The sequence below is a fragment of the Mustela nivalis genome (genome assembly GCF_964662115.1).
Source record: "Mustela nivalis genome assembly, chromosome: 12".
NCBI classification, from domain to species: Eukaryota; Metazoa; Chordata; class Mammalia; order Carnivora; family Mustelidae; genus Mustela; species Mustela nivalis.
Genome location: NC_139031.1, coordinates 50,907,867 through 50,921,606, shown reverse-complemented (window position 1 = coordinate 50,921,606; position 13,740 = coordinate 50,907,867). Strand labels below are relative to the sequence as shown.

At 45.9% G+C, this 13,740-nt stretch overlaps 1 protein-coding gene across 7 annotated transcripts in view; it reads right to left on the bottom strand.

Annotated features, from left to right (window-relative positions):
- Window positions 1-353: 353 nt before the first annotated feature.
- The window catches only part of RAPGEF5 (Rap guanine nucleotide exchange factor 5), a 224,008-nt gene continuing 210,621 nt past the window's right edge, over window positions 354-13,740 (bottom strand). For 4 of the 7 annotated variants that reach the window (XM_082693712.1, XM_082693707.1, XM_082693711.1 and 1 more), the window contains exons 24-26: window positions 13,029-13,093; window positions 7,316-7,370; window positions 354-4,424 (exon numbers count right to left, since the gene is read on the bottom strand). In XM_082693712.1, the coding sequence (XP_082549838.1) occupies window positions 4,306-4,424; window positions 7,316-7,370; window positions 13,029-13,093 (239 nt within the window). In that variant the 3' untranslated portion in view covers window positions 354-4,305. Of the gene's footprint in view, window positions 4,428-7,315; window positions 7,371-13,028; window positions 13,094-13,740 lie in introns of all 7 variants that reach the window. The other 3 variants (XM_082693706.1, XM_082693709.1, XM_082693708.1) reach the window with 1 other exon arrangement.

Sequence of the window (13,740 nt, the reverse complement as noted above, 5' to 3'; positions counted from 1 at the left end):
CTAGTCTTCCCACTGCCCCAGAGCAAGTAATTACCCCTGTGCTTCACCACCCCACCCACAGCTTGGTGCGGGTCGGGCCTGGAACTTCCCTTGGTATCTGGGTTGATGAGGAAAGGAGAAGTCCTGATCCCACTTGAGTGCGGTGACAAGGGTGACGGAATATGAGAATACCGATGTCATTTCCTACACAGGGTCTTAGGTCCCCCAATACCCTATGGCAGCCTGGGAACCTCTCCACCTACTTGTGGATCTTTCAGCGAGCAAGTGATTTCTGGGTCCCAAACAGTGAGGGTCAGGACACAGGCTATGGAACCCACAGACGTAGCAAGAAGCTATGAGGCGCGAACAGCATCTTTAACATAATCTTATATTTGGAAAAGCAGTTTTTAAAAAACACTTGAAAATACAAGATAGGGTAACAGTGACTTACATAAGTTTTCACCTTATATTGCTTGGGCCATTTTTTACATATAAATTATTGCTTACTAGCTTCGATAAATACACAGCACAGTCATATACACAGAAGCAGAAAGCATGATGTAAGGAGAAAGAAAATACTGTTAATGGCAATTCTGGTAATTCCACAGATGTTTCATATTCACCAGCTCTTATAATGGTGGAAAACTATGAAGTGTAGTCCCTGAGAAGTTAGGTAGACACCCTGATTGCGGGTTTGCTATCTTCTAATTGCTAACGCAAGCGGACAATGTCCCAGCAGTCCTAATTAACGGTACATTAAAAGGCGAGAGTCCTTGCTTCAGGGCATCAGTTTCATCCCAGTATTTAATAACCGTGTCATACGAATACAATAAATAGGCTATGCAAATAAATATTACTCTGCTAAAAAACGTTTAGTATATACAGCTTTGCTTTATACAGTAGTACAATTTCATCTAACTTTTTGGCAATTTTTAAAAACTTTTCTTCCCCCCTACAAGTTTTAAGCACGACGGCCCACTCACTGAGAAGCAGGCTGAAATTCTATGGACATCGCTTTGAAGCATTTAAAAGAAACTCCATATTAGACAACTGCAGTGGACCGGATCTCCCCCCATTTGAATGTTTTTGCCTAGTTTCTGAGAAGCGTGGATTAGCTGTGCCATTCCGGAATGTGAGGTCTGGGACCTGTGCTGTATGTGACGGCCCTAACAAGACAGGGGGCTGGGATTGGGGCCGTGGGGAAGCTCAGCTCCAGGGGCCAGAAATCACCAACTCCCTCTTTCATTCAACCGTCTCTCTCCACTCAGAGGCTTGCGTACACGGCGCAACACCATCTGCCAATCGGAGGCCTGGCTTTTTGCTTTATTCCTCATCCTTGTGACTTCAACGTAAGCTCCACCCACCTTGCTTGCAAACAGGGGTCTAGGAAAATCCATTTATTCCAACTTCATTAAGGATACTAACAGAAAGTGAATGTAGGTCATAGTATTTAGCACTAGAACCAGTTGGTACAGATTATAACAAAAAGTGAATTTAAAATGTGGTAGCCTGTGGAGCATCTGCAAATATGGATGGAGAAAAGTTTCCAAAAGGTTGCCATTTTGCCTGCAGGAACCTGTCCTGAGCTCACTTCCAAGCAGGGCTGCTTTGCTGGGCTGCTGACGAGTCCACGGGCCCGCAGGACCATCTGGAGGTTGTGCTCTAGCAGCAAGAACCTGCTGACAAGTGCTCACGGGCCACTTGCCAAGGAAGGTGGCAGGTAACAGGTTTTCAGAGTGAATGGAGATCTTAGGCAACCACAAAATCTAAGACCTGGGAGGGAGTTTCAACGTCTTCATCTGTGCTTCTAGCCAGAACAGAACCTATTACCAAGAGATGTGGGCAAATATTTGGAAAGGGAATACAGCCCACCCCTCTTCACAGGGGACCTTGTAGTCGGACAGCCTGGCTTAGGGAGGGCAAGCTTCACGCTGAGCTAAGTGTGGTTCCCATGGTTCCACCTTCAATTCTTGCGTTCCAGAACGAGGTCTTCACAGGGCTTTGGGAACTGCTGAGATGCTGATGCTTGGGAACTGTCTGGAGACAGTTGTTCAATTTCAGAAAGATTTGAAAATTCTGACATCCAGAAGGCAGGGATGAGAAAGCAAATGTAAACCACACTAAACCCTCCCTTACGGCTGCGGCCGCCCTCACAGTCACGTGGCCACAGCTGGAGAGGGCGCAAGATCCCCATTCTCCCCGGCCTGCGTCTGCCCATACCGGGGGGAATACTGACTGCACCACCGGAAGGTGTTCAAACGTGGTGCACGTGTGGTTGCATGTGGCTGCGTTCGCATCGGAACTGGGATCTGAGTCGCAGAAGCTATGCTGAAACCATTCTCCACTGAAACCAGGTCCTCAAGAGGTAATGCTCTGGTGTTTGCATCGGAGATCTGATGTGAACAGAGGTAATGCTAAAATGTGCAGACGATGTCAAACCAGCCTGAGACGATTGGACTGGCCACATGATCCTCCTCCCTAGTGCAGAGAAAAGGTCTTCGTGCTGTCAGCCCACGCTACCTCCAGTAACTGCCAAGGGGAGAGCTCTCACCTTGCTCGGCCGTGAGAGGAGCCGGTCTTCCCTGGTTCGCTGGCTCTCATGTCCTCCAGGGTCTCAGTCCATTCTGGGTAGCCTGAGCTTGTCTTTGAGTGGCCCACTCCTGGAGGGTGCCTTTCTCTTACAACCCTGTTAGTTTTCAGGCCTCAGGTTTCTACGTGCAGGGACAGATGGCGTCTCCTTGCAAGTCCTCCCCCCAATTTTCTCCACACGGTTCCTTTCCATGACCTCTCAAGCTCATGTGATTTCCAAGCCCAGGAACCAGCGCCGCCGACAGGGTGTATCAGCCAGCCTCGGGCACTGCCGTCCTAAGGTGTGGACGGGACAGCGGGAAGCAGTTCTGTGCGGGCACCTGAGGGATGAACAGGAGGAACATGGAGAATTCACTCGCGTGAAAAGGAGGGCCGAGGACCTCCTCCGGACAGGCATGTGGCTGGCAGCAGCGGATCTCACTCTTGTATCCCACACACTTCTGTTGTTCACGGGAAGCTCAAGGGTAATCCTCTAACCAGGTCTTCAGAATAACAAGAGGTTTTACTTACTAGCAGAGCCAAAATTGCAATAAAAATAGACTAAAAGGTTCTTAGACTTTTGGGGGTTAAAAAGACAAATTAGAGAAAGACTCTAGGCCTTGGCTGGGAGGTGGACTGCAGGACTTCTGAGTGTCCAACATCAATCAGACATCTGGGTATTTGGGGCTTCTTATTTGCTGTAAGATGGGCAGTCACTGGTCACCACCTTGCCCTTGTCTCGGGAGTGCTAAGTGTTTGCCTCATCGATCCCACTTAACCTCCCTGTGCTGGCTGTTACCATTCTGTACTGGGGCAGAGAAGCCTGCTGGAGGCCAGCAAAACCCCAGGACATCATCAGGCACAAGAAGGCAGACCTCTGGGACTCTGTTACCTCTCTGAATTATTACCAAGTGCCTATCCTTTATCAGGCACTGTGTGCTTTTCAAAAATCACGCCGTTTCCAATAATAAATGTGAATCTTCTTGCATATGTGAAGAAAATCCCCAGAAATTAAACAGCGAGTCTATTTCTTACAAATGATTACTATTTTTCCTTATTGGCAAAGCAATGCAGCCCATAGCTGCAAATCAACTGGGCAGAAATGCATTTCCCCTGCAAGCCTGCATGGATAAGTGATTGTGGATACAAAGAAATGCATGCCTTGGTATTTCCATTTTGGAGATCAGAGCACGGATGCCAGCTGGTCCTCACTAACTTCCTAGACAGTGGCTTTTGGTGATATCACGGTTTGTACTGACATCGGCCACTCCTTTTCCCTGGAAATTAAGAGATGCCATCACTGTCTTTATGTGTTCAAATGAGCTGCTTTTTGGACAGCCTATAAACAGTAATCTACCACCAGGTGAAGTAAAACTCTTGTCTCACGCACACTCATACTGACGTATTTGATCACTAGGACAAGACATGCTCTCGTCTTGACACCGGCACATCTCAAGATCAAAATTGGGTTGGATCAACAATGCAGTCGTAAGAAGCCAGACTTCTCCACTTCAAGCATGCTTCTGACTCTTTTTCTACCTTCTTGTTCTGACAGCAGCTTGGAGAGGCCTCTCCCCATCTCGGGTGGCTGACATCACTTCTTGAACACGCTTGGCTTGGCCCTCCTGTGTGTGTCTTATGCTGATAAAACTCAGCAACTTCTTTTCTCACAGGAAAGCAACATGCTCAGCACTGACATGCCCAGAGCTCAAAGTGCTACAGTTATGGGGGAGGCCAGCTGAGGGGAGAGGGGGCAGCTCACACCCGGGGCTCGATCCGGTGGGACAGCTCAAACAGGGCCTGCTGGCTGTCGATGACATATAGGTGATTAACGTAGGATTTTAACTCTTGGTGCTCCTTTGGAGACATGTCACCTCCTGCTTTTTGGAAGGGGGAAAAAAAAAAAAGTCAATCTCCTGAGAGCAGAAACACTATCTCTAAATACCAGTAAAACCTCAGGCTGAGGCTGAGGACACATGGACCAGGTAGCCTCTAAGTCACACACCAGAAGGGAGATCCTGATCTTCACAGCGCACATGCTTCTCCAGCCCAGGCTCGGGCCTCAGCTCAGGCCATTAGACTGGCAAGCTATTCTTTTCACTAACATTCATAGAGCACTTATTACCTCACATTATCTAGTATTTAGCAATTGTGTCAGTAGCCCCCCTACAAATGGGAAGCAGCAGAGACACACAGCCAGTGTGTGACAGAGCACGACTGGTGCCCAGGCCACGTGGCTCCAGAGTCCACATTCCTGGTCCCACGTCACGGTAACTGCCTGTCTCAACGGCTATCCCGGGCTCTTTGAGCTCAGTCTGGAATCGTCAGAAGTTACTGCTCATCTGCTCAGCGCACGGACACAACAGTTTGCTTGTGTTTAGATGTTGTATAATTCTTTGGCATCCTTACTTTTTGAAAGAATTAAAAAAAAAAAAGAAGGATATATTTGAATGAAAAGGTATCACAGAACTGAACTTAAGGGGGTTTTCTCCTCCCAAACCCAGGGCCGTTAAAAGCCTGAAGGGCCGTGAGAATCTCTGGCGCCCTGTGAGCTCGCAGGCACACGCCATGCTGGTGACAGCTCTGATAAGGGGCCTGAGACAAAGCAGCCCAGACAACGGGGCAAGTCCACTTCCCAGAGTCAAAACCAAACACAATCCAGAAAAAAATCTCCCCAAACCTCAAGGCACTGGGGTCTGACTAAACCGCTTGAGAGAGACAATGTTCCTGAGAGACAGTGACATCATGTCCTCCAGCCTCATGGGGTTTCAGATGGGAGCAGCAGCAGTGGGCCTGAGGAGAAGGGGTGTGCAGGGGGCTAAGAATTTTAGAGCAGCAGTTTTTTTCTCTGGGAGATCCATTTTTTTCCTCCTCTGTGACACCCGTGTTTTAGAAGGCTTGTAAGTCATGGGTAGCTTGTCATTCCTTAAGGCTTAATGGCAAACAAGGCTTCCCAGTTTCAAAGAGTTGAAGTATCAGGAGTTAACGTTTTTATCATTCCACCTGTTTGGAAGTGACCCAAAAGTGGTATAATTCTAGAACACCTTCTCTGGGAGACACTGAAGAGACTGCGTTTGGTTTAGTGAATACTGGTTTAGAAAACAGAGTGGTACAAAATAATTTTGTTATTACTTTTTTGACCTGAAGATGGCAGAACGAATGGTTCCAACCATGACCAGTGACACCTGCACGGCACTCTAATTTTTAAGTGACTTGGTTCATGTTATCATTTTATCCCCAGTGCTGACATGGGTTTACTATGACAATATAAACTGTCACACTTAACCCCACTCAGTCGCCAACCCAATTTTTAAAGATATATAAGTAGAGAACACAGAGTTATGCTTCACGTTACGCACACCTACTCCCTGGCGATGGGAGGTTCAAGACAGGGAGGAGGCCCCCAAGCCGTATGGCCTTCCTGCCCACACTTGGAGAGTCTCTTGGTCAGGGAGACAGATGTCTCAGAATGAGCTGAGTACCCATCAATACTTGGGAGGCCGAGGAGGAGGAAACAAATAGGAACCAATGCTCAGCAATATTATGCTTGTCCATTTGAATGAATCCCCAGGACGCTGTTATCACTGTTTCTATGGTAAGTGCCTCCACGGTGTGCTTTCTGCAGAATTACTTATGCACCTATCAGGTGGCAGTAACGGATGGAAGTATTTTAAAAACTTTGGTCCTGTATTTGTAGCTCTCCCTTTCAAGCAGAAACTTCGTAATTTAAACTGAATTTCCATTGCTTTGTTGGGAGACAATACTGCCAGCCAAAACCAGCTGGGACCAAAAAAAAAAAAAAAATTATTAAAAATATGCACTTATCCTTAGGAAATAAGACTTTGATCTTTCTGCTTTCTATTTTGTGTCCTTCTGTATTGTTGAGAAAATTATAATGAGGATGTTTTACTTAAAGCTTTATTTAGTGGCCAGCTTTGATTTCTAATTATTGAATTAAACTTTGTAATTTTTTTTTCATTGCTCTTATCTATGGAATCTGCACAAGGCAAAGAAAAGAGGATGGATCAGGAAATCCGGAGGGCTCCGTCTGACTAATGGCTGAATGGGTTAACTCTCCGAGGCTCTGCTTTCTGCTCTGCCTGAGTGACCTCCGTGCACCAATCACCAGTACCAGGGTCAGGATGCCAGTGCCCATGTGAACGCTCCTTGAACTCAACAAAGTTATTTCCTTCCTTCCTGCAGTGTTTTAATGCTATTTAAACATAGTGTAAATTATGCTCGAGGTTTAAAAAGGACTACATATTCCTACATATGTTCATCTCAGTGGGGGAGTCCATAGAAGTGCTCAGAAAAATACATTTTCAGTGAAAGGCAACTCCAGTCAGGAAGTTTTTGTTGGAGAGGAGTAAAAATTCTGGAAGGCTGCTTTAGTTGCTTTTGCAAACTGTGTTCCTGTTCCAGGAAGGCTCCAAGCAAGGAGGTTAGGGACAGGATCACCCCTGATAAACCCACTGGTAATTCGGAGCCACGGGACAAGCAAACAGACTTTCTGGGTCAGGGGTGCAGTGGGGAGCCTCTGATTGTCTAAAGTCACTCTGTACAGGGAGACCTACTGCCGAGAGAGGGTAAAAAGCTGCCATAACTTGTCTTCCTCTGCATCCCTAACAGGCAATGATGAAATGAAAAGAGAATACGGCATCTGCATATTACCCTTTATAATCGGTTTCAGTACATTCCCACTGAACACTTGGGACTGGCTCGTGGTCTCTCCTAAGCTTACATTCTGTGCCGGACTGCCAGTACTCACCAAACTGATTTGTCCTGCAGTGTCTCAGGGTTCGGACGGTGTCGGCAATCATGTGCTGCAAGGGAGAGCAGAAACCCATCAATGGGAGAGTTATTTAGGGTGCTGCTGGGGTAGCGGTGTCTCCCGGGATGGTAGGATTTTATAGCCTTGGGTAAAATGGAGGGGATGTATTTGGAACTGGACTGTAACTGAGAACACTGAGCTTGGCTTATGAGATATTCGATCTTCTTCTGCAGAAACAGTGCTTCCAGCTCGGGCTGCACAGAGTCTAACCGAGCCCTGGGTTTCCACATGCCATGGACTAGGACAGCCCTTTGCTTACACAGTGTTGGCAAATCCAGCACCCCCAGCCCCGTCTGCCTGTCTGAATCTGCACAGGCTTTTCACTTCTGGGGATGTTTTGGTTGCTCTCCGTGAAGCCTGTCTGAGATTCCCCTTACGAGTCTGGGAGGCTCCTTCGGACAGCACAGATCGGCCTGTGTGGTCGTCACTGCTCGGGATCTCTGCACCTCCTCTAGGCCAGGTGCCACTAGAGGGCTCTGCGCGCCCAGCACCTGTTGTATGTCACACAGGGATTCACTCAGACCTGCTGAATGCAGGTAGGAATGTGGGTGGCATCAAAGACTCAGTATCACAAATCAAGACAGGAAAAGAGTCACAAAAGTTGAACATTTTCTAAAACCCCAGAATCATTACACAGACCATTTTCTGTTTATGATTTACATTCCCTCCAACAGTCTTCAGGATTTTGCTTTAATTCTTTCTCTGAAGTTCTAGCTGATCTGATCAGTTCATGGCTGCCTTTGACCAGCTCCCACCAGCTCATCCTCAGTTACCTCCAACAATCTTCTAGTTCTCTTGTTTTTAGTGTTCCACCATGAAGGAGAGAGACAGCATTTAGGACACCATTCTGCACTACTGTTCCTCCCCTCCGGTTGCTAGAATCATCTCCGAACACTGTTGCTATCATGTTCTAGTCCTCTGGAAAATCCACAGTGACTTTCTCATTTGGTTCATCTCAAAATCCAAACATCAGGGGTGCCTGGGTAGTTCAGTGGGTTAAGCCTCTGCCTTCGACTCAGGTCATGGTCTTAAGGTCCTGGGATCGAGCCCCAGATTGGGCTCTCTGCTCAGTGCAGGGGCCTGCTTCCCCCTCTCCCTCTGCCTGCCTCTCTGCCTACTTGTGATCTCTTTCTTCGTCAAACAAATAAATAAAATCTTTTAAAAAAATCCAAATATCATCCTATTATTCAAAAATCAACATTATCCATTATCTGGTCCTCCAAACCTCCCTAAACATGTCATCATCTTTCTTGTCCTGCGTGTACATACCAAGCAAAGGTTCATCCATTTACAGCAAGCCCTTAATGAATGATTGCTAAAAGAATAATATGAGTACAAAACTTTTTTTTAAATTTAATACCCCTTAGAACTGTAGAAACTTTATTTGAACATGACCTACTTATTAAATTGTTCTCCACTGTATTTCTAATTTATTTCTACTCAATAGTGAAAAATTAAATAGGGCAGTGATTAGAACAGTAGCTCAGTCTGCCTTTGTAAAGGAAATGAGACGTGACTCATGTCTGTGAATGTATTGTTAATGTTTCCTTCCCCAAATGTGACCGCTCTTCCCAGGGCAGGTCTCTTGTTCTAAGCTATGGCGTCACACTGCTTTCTATCGTATGCCACTCATGTGGCTTCAGGAGCCCTGGGCAGGTGCAAGGCTGAGGACTGAATGCCACAGGGAAACCTGGGTCCTGGGCCTCATCTTTGGCTTTCCTGATGCAGGAAGGAGGAGGAGGAGGAAAATCTGGCAAAGGATGATACTCTATACATGGAAAAGAGAAAGTGTCTGTTTCTTGGTTATTTAATAGTTCAGGGGTGAAGTGGTTAGAGCTGCTGAGACAGCAGAGGGCACGGTGGACAGCTCATTAGACCCAGTGTGCACATCGGGGCCCTCGTGTTGTTGGCTGTCATGTGCTGGCCTGTATCAGCCAGATAAAGAAAATGCACTGAATTATTTGCTAGCTGGCATAGGCTAATATCCACCATGAGGAATTGGCTTCTTACCAGTTAATTCAGTTAGGTTCTATTGGTTCATTATTGTGAAAGATGATCCTGCTGTAGCTTAAGCGAAATGCTGTTCCTTGCTAAGAAACATTCCTTCGAAAATATTGACTCCATTAGGAAATTCAGTTTCCTTCTCCAGCATCCAAGTAGGAGACAGGGCTGTGTATAATGTAAAATAGATTTCTGTCCTTTGAAAAAATGTGAATGCACCCTGTCTTCTCTGTGAGAGGAAGGGGGTCAGCCCGAGGTGGGCTGCATCGTTAAATGCCATCTACTTTGAGGACCAGGAACTCCCCAATATTACAAAATCTGCTCTCTTTAGCAATGATGTGCTAGCAAGCACCTAATGGATGCACAGGGGTGCTAGGGCCCTGCTCTTGGTATGTATACCTGTGTTTCTTTCTTTCTTTCTTTTTTTGGTGGACGACAAAGCAAAATTTATTGAGCAGTAGTTCAACGCTCCTGAAGAGGGAGGGGACCCGAGAGGACAGCCTTAGAGCTGCATTGATTTTCTAGCTGTCTTTTTTTCATAAAGTTCTCTTCAGGAATTTTAAATTTAAAAGAGAGGGGTGCCTGGGTGGCTCAGTTGGCTAAGCATCTGCCTTAGGCTCAGGTCATGATTCCAGGGTCTTGGGATCGAGCCCCGCACTGGGGCTTCTCCTTGTGTCGTTCCCCCTGCTTATGCTCTCTCTGTCAAGTAAATAAATAAAATTAAAAAAAAAAATAAAATAAAATTCAAAGGAGAATATGATTATTTATATATGCCATGTTATTTCCTTAAACCATCTTAAAGAATTAAGATGGGGGGGTTCTCTGCTCAGTGGGGGGGCCTGTTTCCCCCTCTCCCTCTGCCTGCCTCTCTGCCTACTTGTGATCTCTACTACTGATTCTAACAGATTCTACTGATTCTACTACTACTGATAGCTACTGATTTTAACAGAAGGACTATCTATTAGACTTTGTTTTGTTCCCTATGGTCAGTCAGAAGTCTTGTTTTGTTTTGTTTTAAAGATTTTATTTATTTATTCGACAGAGGAAGAGACAGTGAGAGAGGGAACACAGGCAAGAAGAGTGGAAGAGGTGAACAGGCTTCCCGGTGAGCAGAGAGCCCAATGTGGGGCTCCATTCAGGAACCTGGGATCATGACTCGAGGGAAAGACAGATGCTTAACCAACTGAGCCATCCAGGTGCCCCAGATTTTACTTTTATTTTTCCCTGTGGTCACTCTGAAGCGTTGACACATCTGAAAGCAAGACCCTAGGCGACATGAGCTGCATTAGGCGGCTTCCACTGGCATGTTGGAGAAAGCATGGGAAACCAGAGATGCTGGTCAGAGGGAGAGAGAGGGCTGCAGGGATCTTTCCGCTGCTCTCTCCCATCTGGGCTTTTATCGAATTGTTCTCATACTTTGCTGGCACCATCTGAGGGCCAGCAACACAATGAGCTTAACCAAACCACCAGTTCACTTTGGGGAGAAGGTCCACCGCCAGCCTGCCCTCAACAATCAACAAGAGTCAGCTTATGAAGAGTGCGACTGCTCTCTCGCACTCCCTCTGAATCAGAGGAAAACTCACTAGACCTTTATAGTGGATTCCACTCAGTGTGAAACACCCATCCCACATCTTCACACATGCTCTCCAATGTTTGTTGGGCATTTTTAACCAGATGTGCAGGCCAGAGTTTGAAGGAGATACTGATTGAAAGCGTCATTTGCTTGAAATCATTTCATTAATATCACACACTGGGGATGAACCTACACAGAGTCTAGAATGTCAGTACCTATTAGCCTTTGGTTGCAAAGAGGTGCCCTACGGTCTTTAGAACATAACAGAACACTGATGTAGCAGAAATCTCAAAGAGTAAGTATCAAAAAAGCCCACTTTGAATATACATTTCTGGCTGTACTGGTTTGACTGTAGAGTCTTCTAACTGAGCTCTGATTCCAAAGCAATTGCACTTAAAATGTTACAAACCCATCCACTTTAATTTTTATTAATTAATTAATTTATTTAGATTTTACTTATTTGACAGAAAGAGTGATCACAAGCGGGGGGAGCACTAGAGGGAGAGGGAGAAGCAGTTTTCCCTGCTGAGCAGGGAGCCCAATATGGGGCTTGATCCCAAGACCCTGGGATCATGACCCCAGCCAAAGGAAGACATGTAACCAAATGAGCCACCCAGGTGCTCCTAAACACATCCACTTTAAAAATAACTGGGCACAGAGGCACCTAGGTTGGGGAGTCGGTTAAGTATCCAGCTCTTGGTTTTGGCTCAGGTGGTGATCTCAGGATTGTGAGATCGAGTCCCATACAGGGCTCTGTGCTCAACACAGAGACTGCTTTAGATTTTCCCTCTGCCTCTCCTGCTCACGCTCTCTCTCAAATAAATAAACAAATCTTAAAAAAAAAAAAAAAAAAAAAGCACAAACCTATCATCCTCCAGTGATTAAAATGGAGCTATGACAAGATATCCCAAGATGTCTACCTCCCAGATTCTAGTATTGTGGATTTTCAAGTTGCACTGCGGTTCTCTGCTGCCTCACCCACTGTGCAATGAGTTAAGCTGACCATAAGAGCAGGGCACTTACAAGGCAAAGGTCAGACTCAAACCCCGCCTGGACTCATCAGTGTGTACTGCTCTTTGGTCATGGTCTACAGCCCCTGTCTCCCTCAACCTGCTGTCACAGGCCTGACCTTGTCTTATAGGGAACCGGAGGTCAGTTCCTGAAAGAGTTCACACAAACCCATTATCATTGCTGGAAAGGTCACTCAAAGGTCAGGATCTCCAGACAGGGATCACTGGTATCATCTCTAACTATGAAGGACAGTCTCATCTGTGTCACTAAGGTTGATTTACCAGACAGACTCATTCTGGGGTCAACTGGGCCTCTTTGGAGTACTCCCATTTGATTTATCTGGCTCAGTTCTAGCAGGCCACCCCTCCTTGGCCCCAGGCCACTCAGAAAGGTGAGGAGGAGCCTACCATATGAGAAAGAAACCTGGGAAGGTCCTAGAAATAATTCAGCAAGAGGCCTTCTGGTAACTTGCAGGAAGGGACTGACTAGGAACCTTTCACTGGTGAGCAGGGAGGGCCCTATGCCAGCGCTGCAGCCTCCACAGTTGTGCACCGTTCAAGGGCTGGCAGAGACATGCAACCTGCCCTCACACTCACACACTCCCAATTCCACTTTCATATCCGAGTGGGGAGCACTGGAGACAAACACACCTCCCCAGAAGCTTCCTCCTGAGCCTCGGGAGCCGTGTACACCAAGACACGGAGTGATGCCTTTCAGGCAGTCAGGCTTAGCCTCCTGCATGCAAAATTCCTCTTGACAGAAGAACCTTACGGTTTTACTTCTGGTTCAGTAACACACCTTCCACCTCTGACAGAAACGTAATGAAGTCCCATTTTCAAGCCCAAGAAGCAGGTTTTCATATACTTTGCGAGTCTTGTGAGCACCCCCATTTTTAACTGGAATACATTTTCGTGACAATGCATAACATGCAGCAAACGAGCTCCTGCAAACCACCGTGATTTCAAAGGAGAAAAGTACTTAAATCATTTGTTTCTTGGAGCAAGAAACAAAAGCATACACTTTCCTTACAGAAGGGAAAGGGGAGAAATAATGAAATTTACATACCAGTTTTTCAAAATTGACGAGATTATCCAAAAATGTTTTATTTCCTTCATGAATAAATGTTACATCTGAAAATTAAAAACAAGATATATGTGCTGTTAGGAATGAGTCAGGGCTAAGGAGGTCTAGATGCAATACAACTTATTAATTTTTCTTAAACATTGTGCATTATTCCATAAATTTGATGAGGCAACCTGGAATTGAATCTATATGGTATTCGATGTGAAAAGGCATAATTTGTGTTTGTGAGTGTGGGAAGAGAACATAAACGAACAAATGCAATGATATATTTTGTACACAGTGAAGAGCCTGACCTCAACTTAACCAGTGTAACTTAACCAGCCCACTAATTTTTAGGCCAGAACATTGAGCAGGAAAGAACTACATAGCCAGAAACAGAAGAGTTTTAATATCTTTGTGTTTGCTTTTTAACAATTCCTGGCCAAGTGTATGGGGCCTGTTTTACCTAAAATGTTAGTGGATCCAGATGCAGATGTTTCAATTTAGATTTTTGGTTCCCAAAACCAGTGCCCAATTGTGTATCAGAAAGGGATAAGCCAGAAAATGTCAGAGTTTCTGGCCCTCCTTGATGGGTGCAAAAAAGCATCACTGACAAAAAGAACACAAGGAAAGTAGGATGAAAGTACATTTTCAGAGGCAGGGGAAGTTACACTTGGTTTGAACCTCACTGCATTTAAAGTGATAGAAGATACTC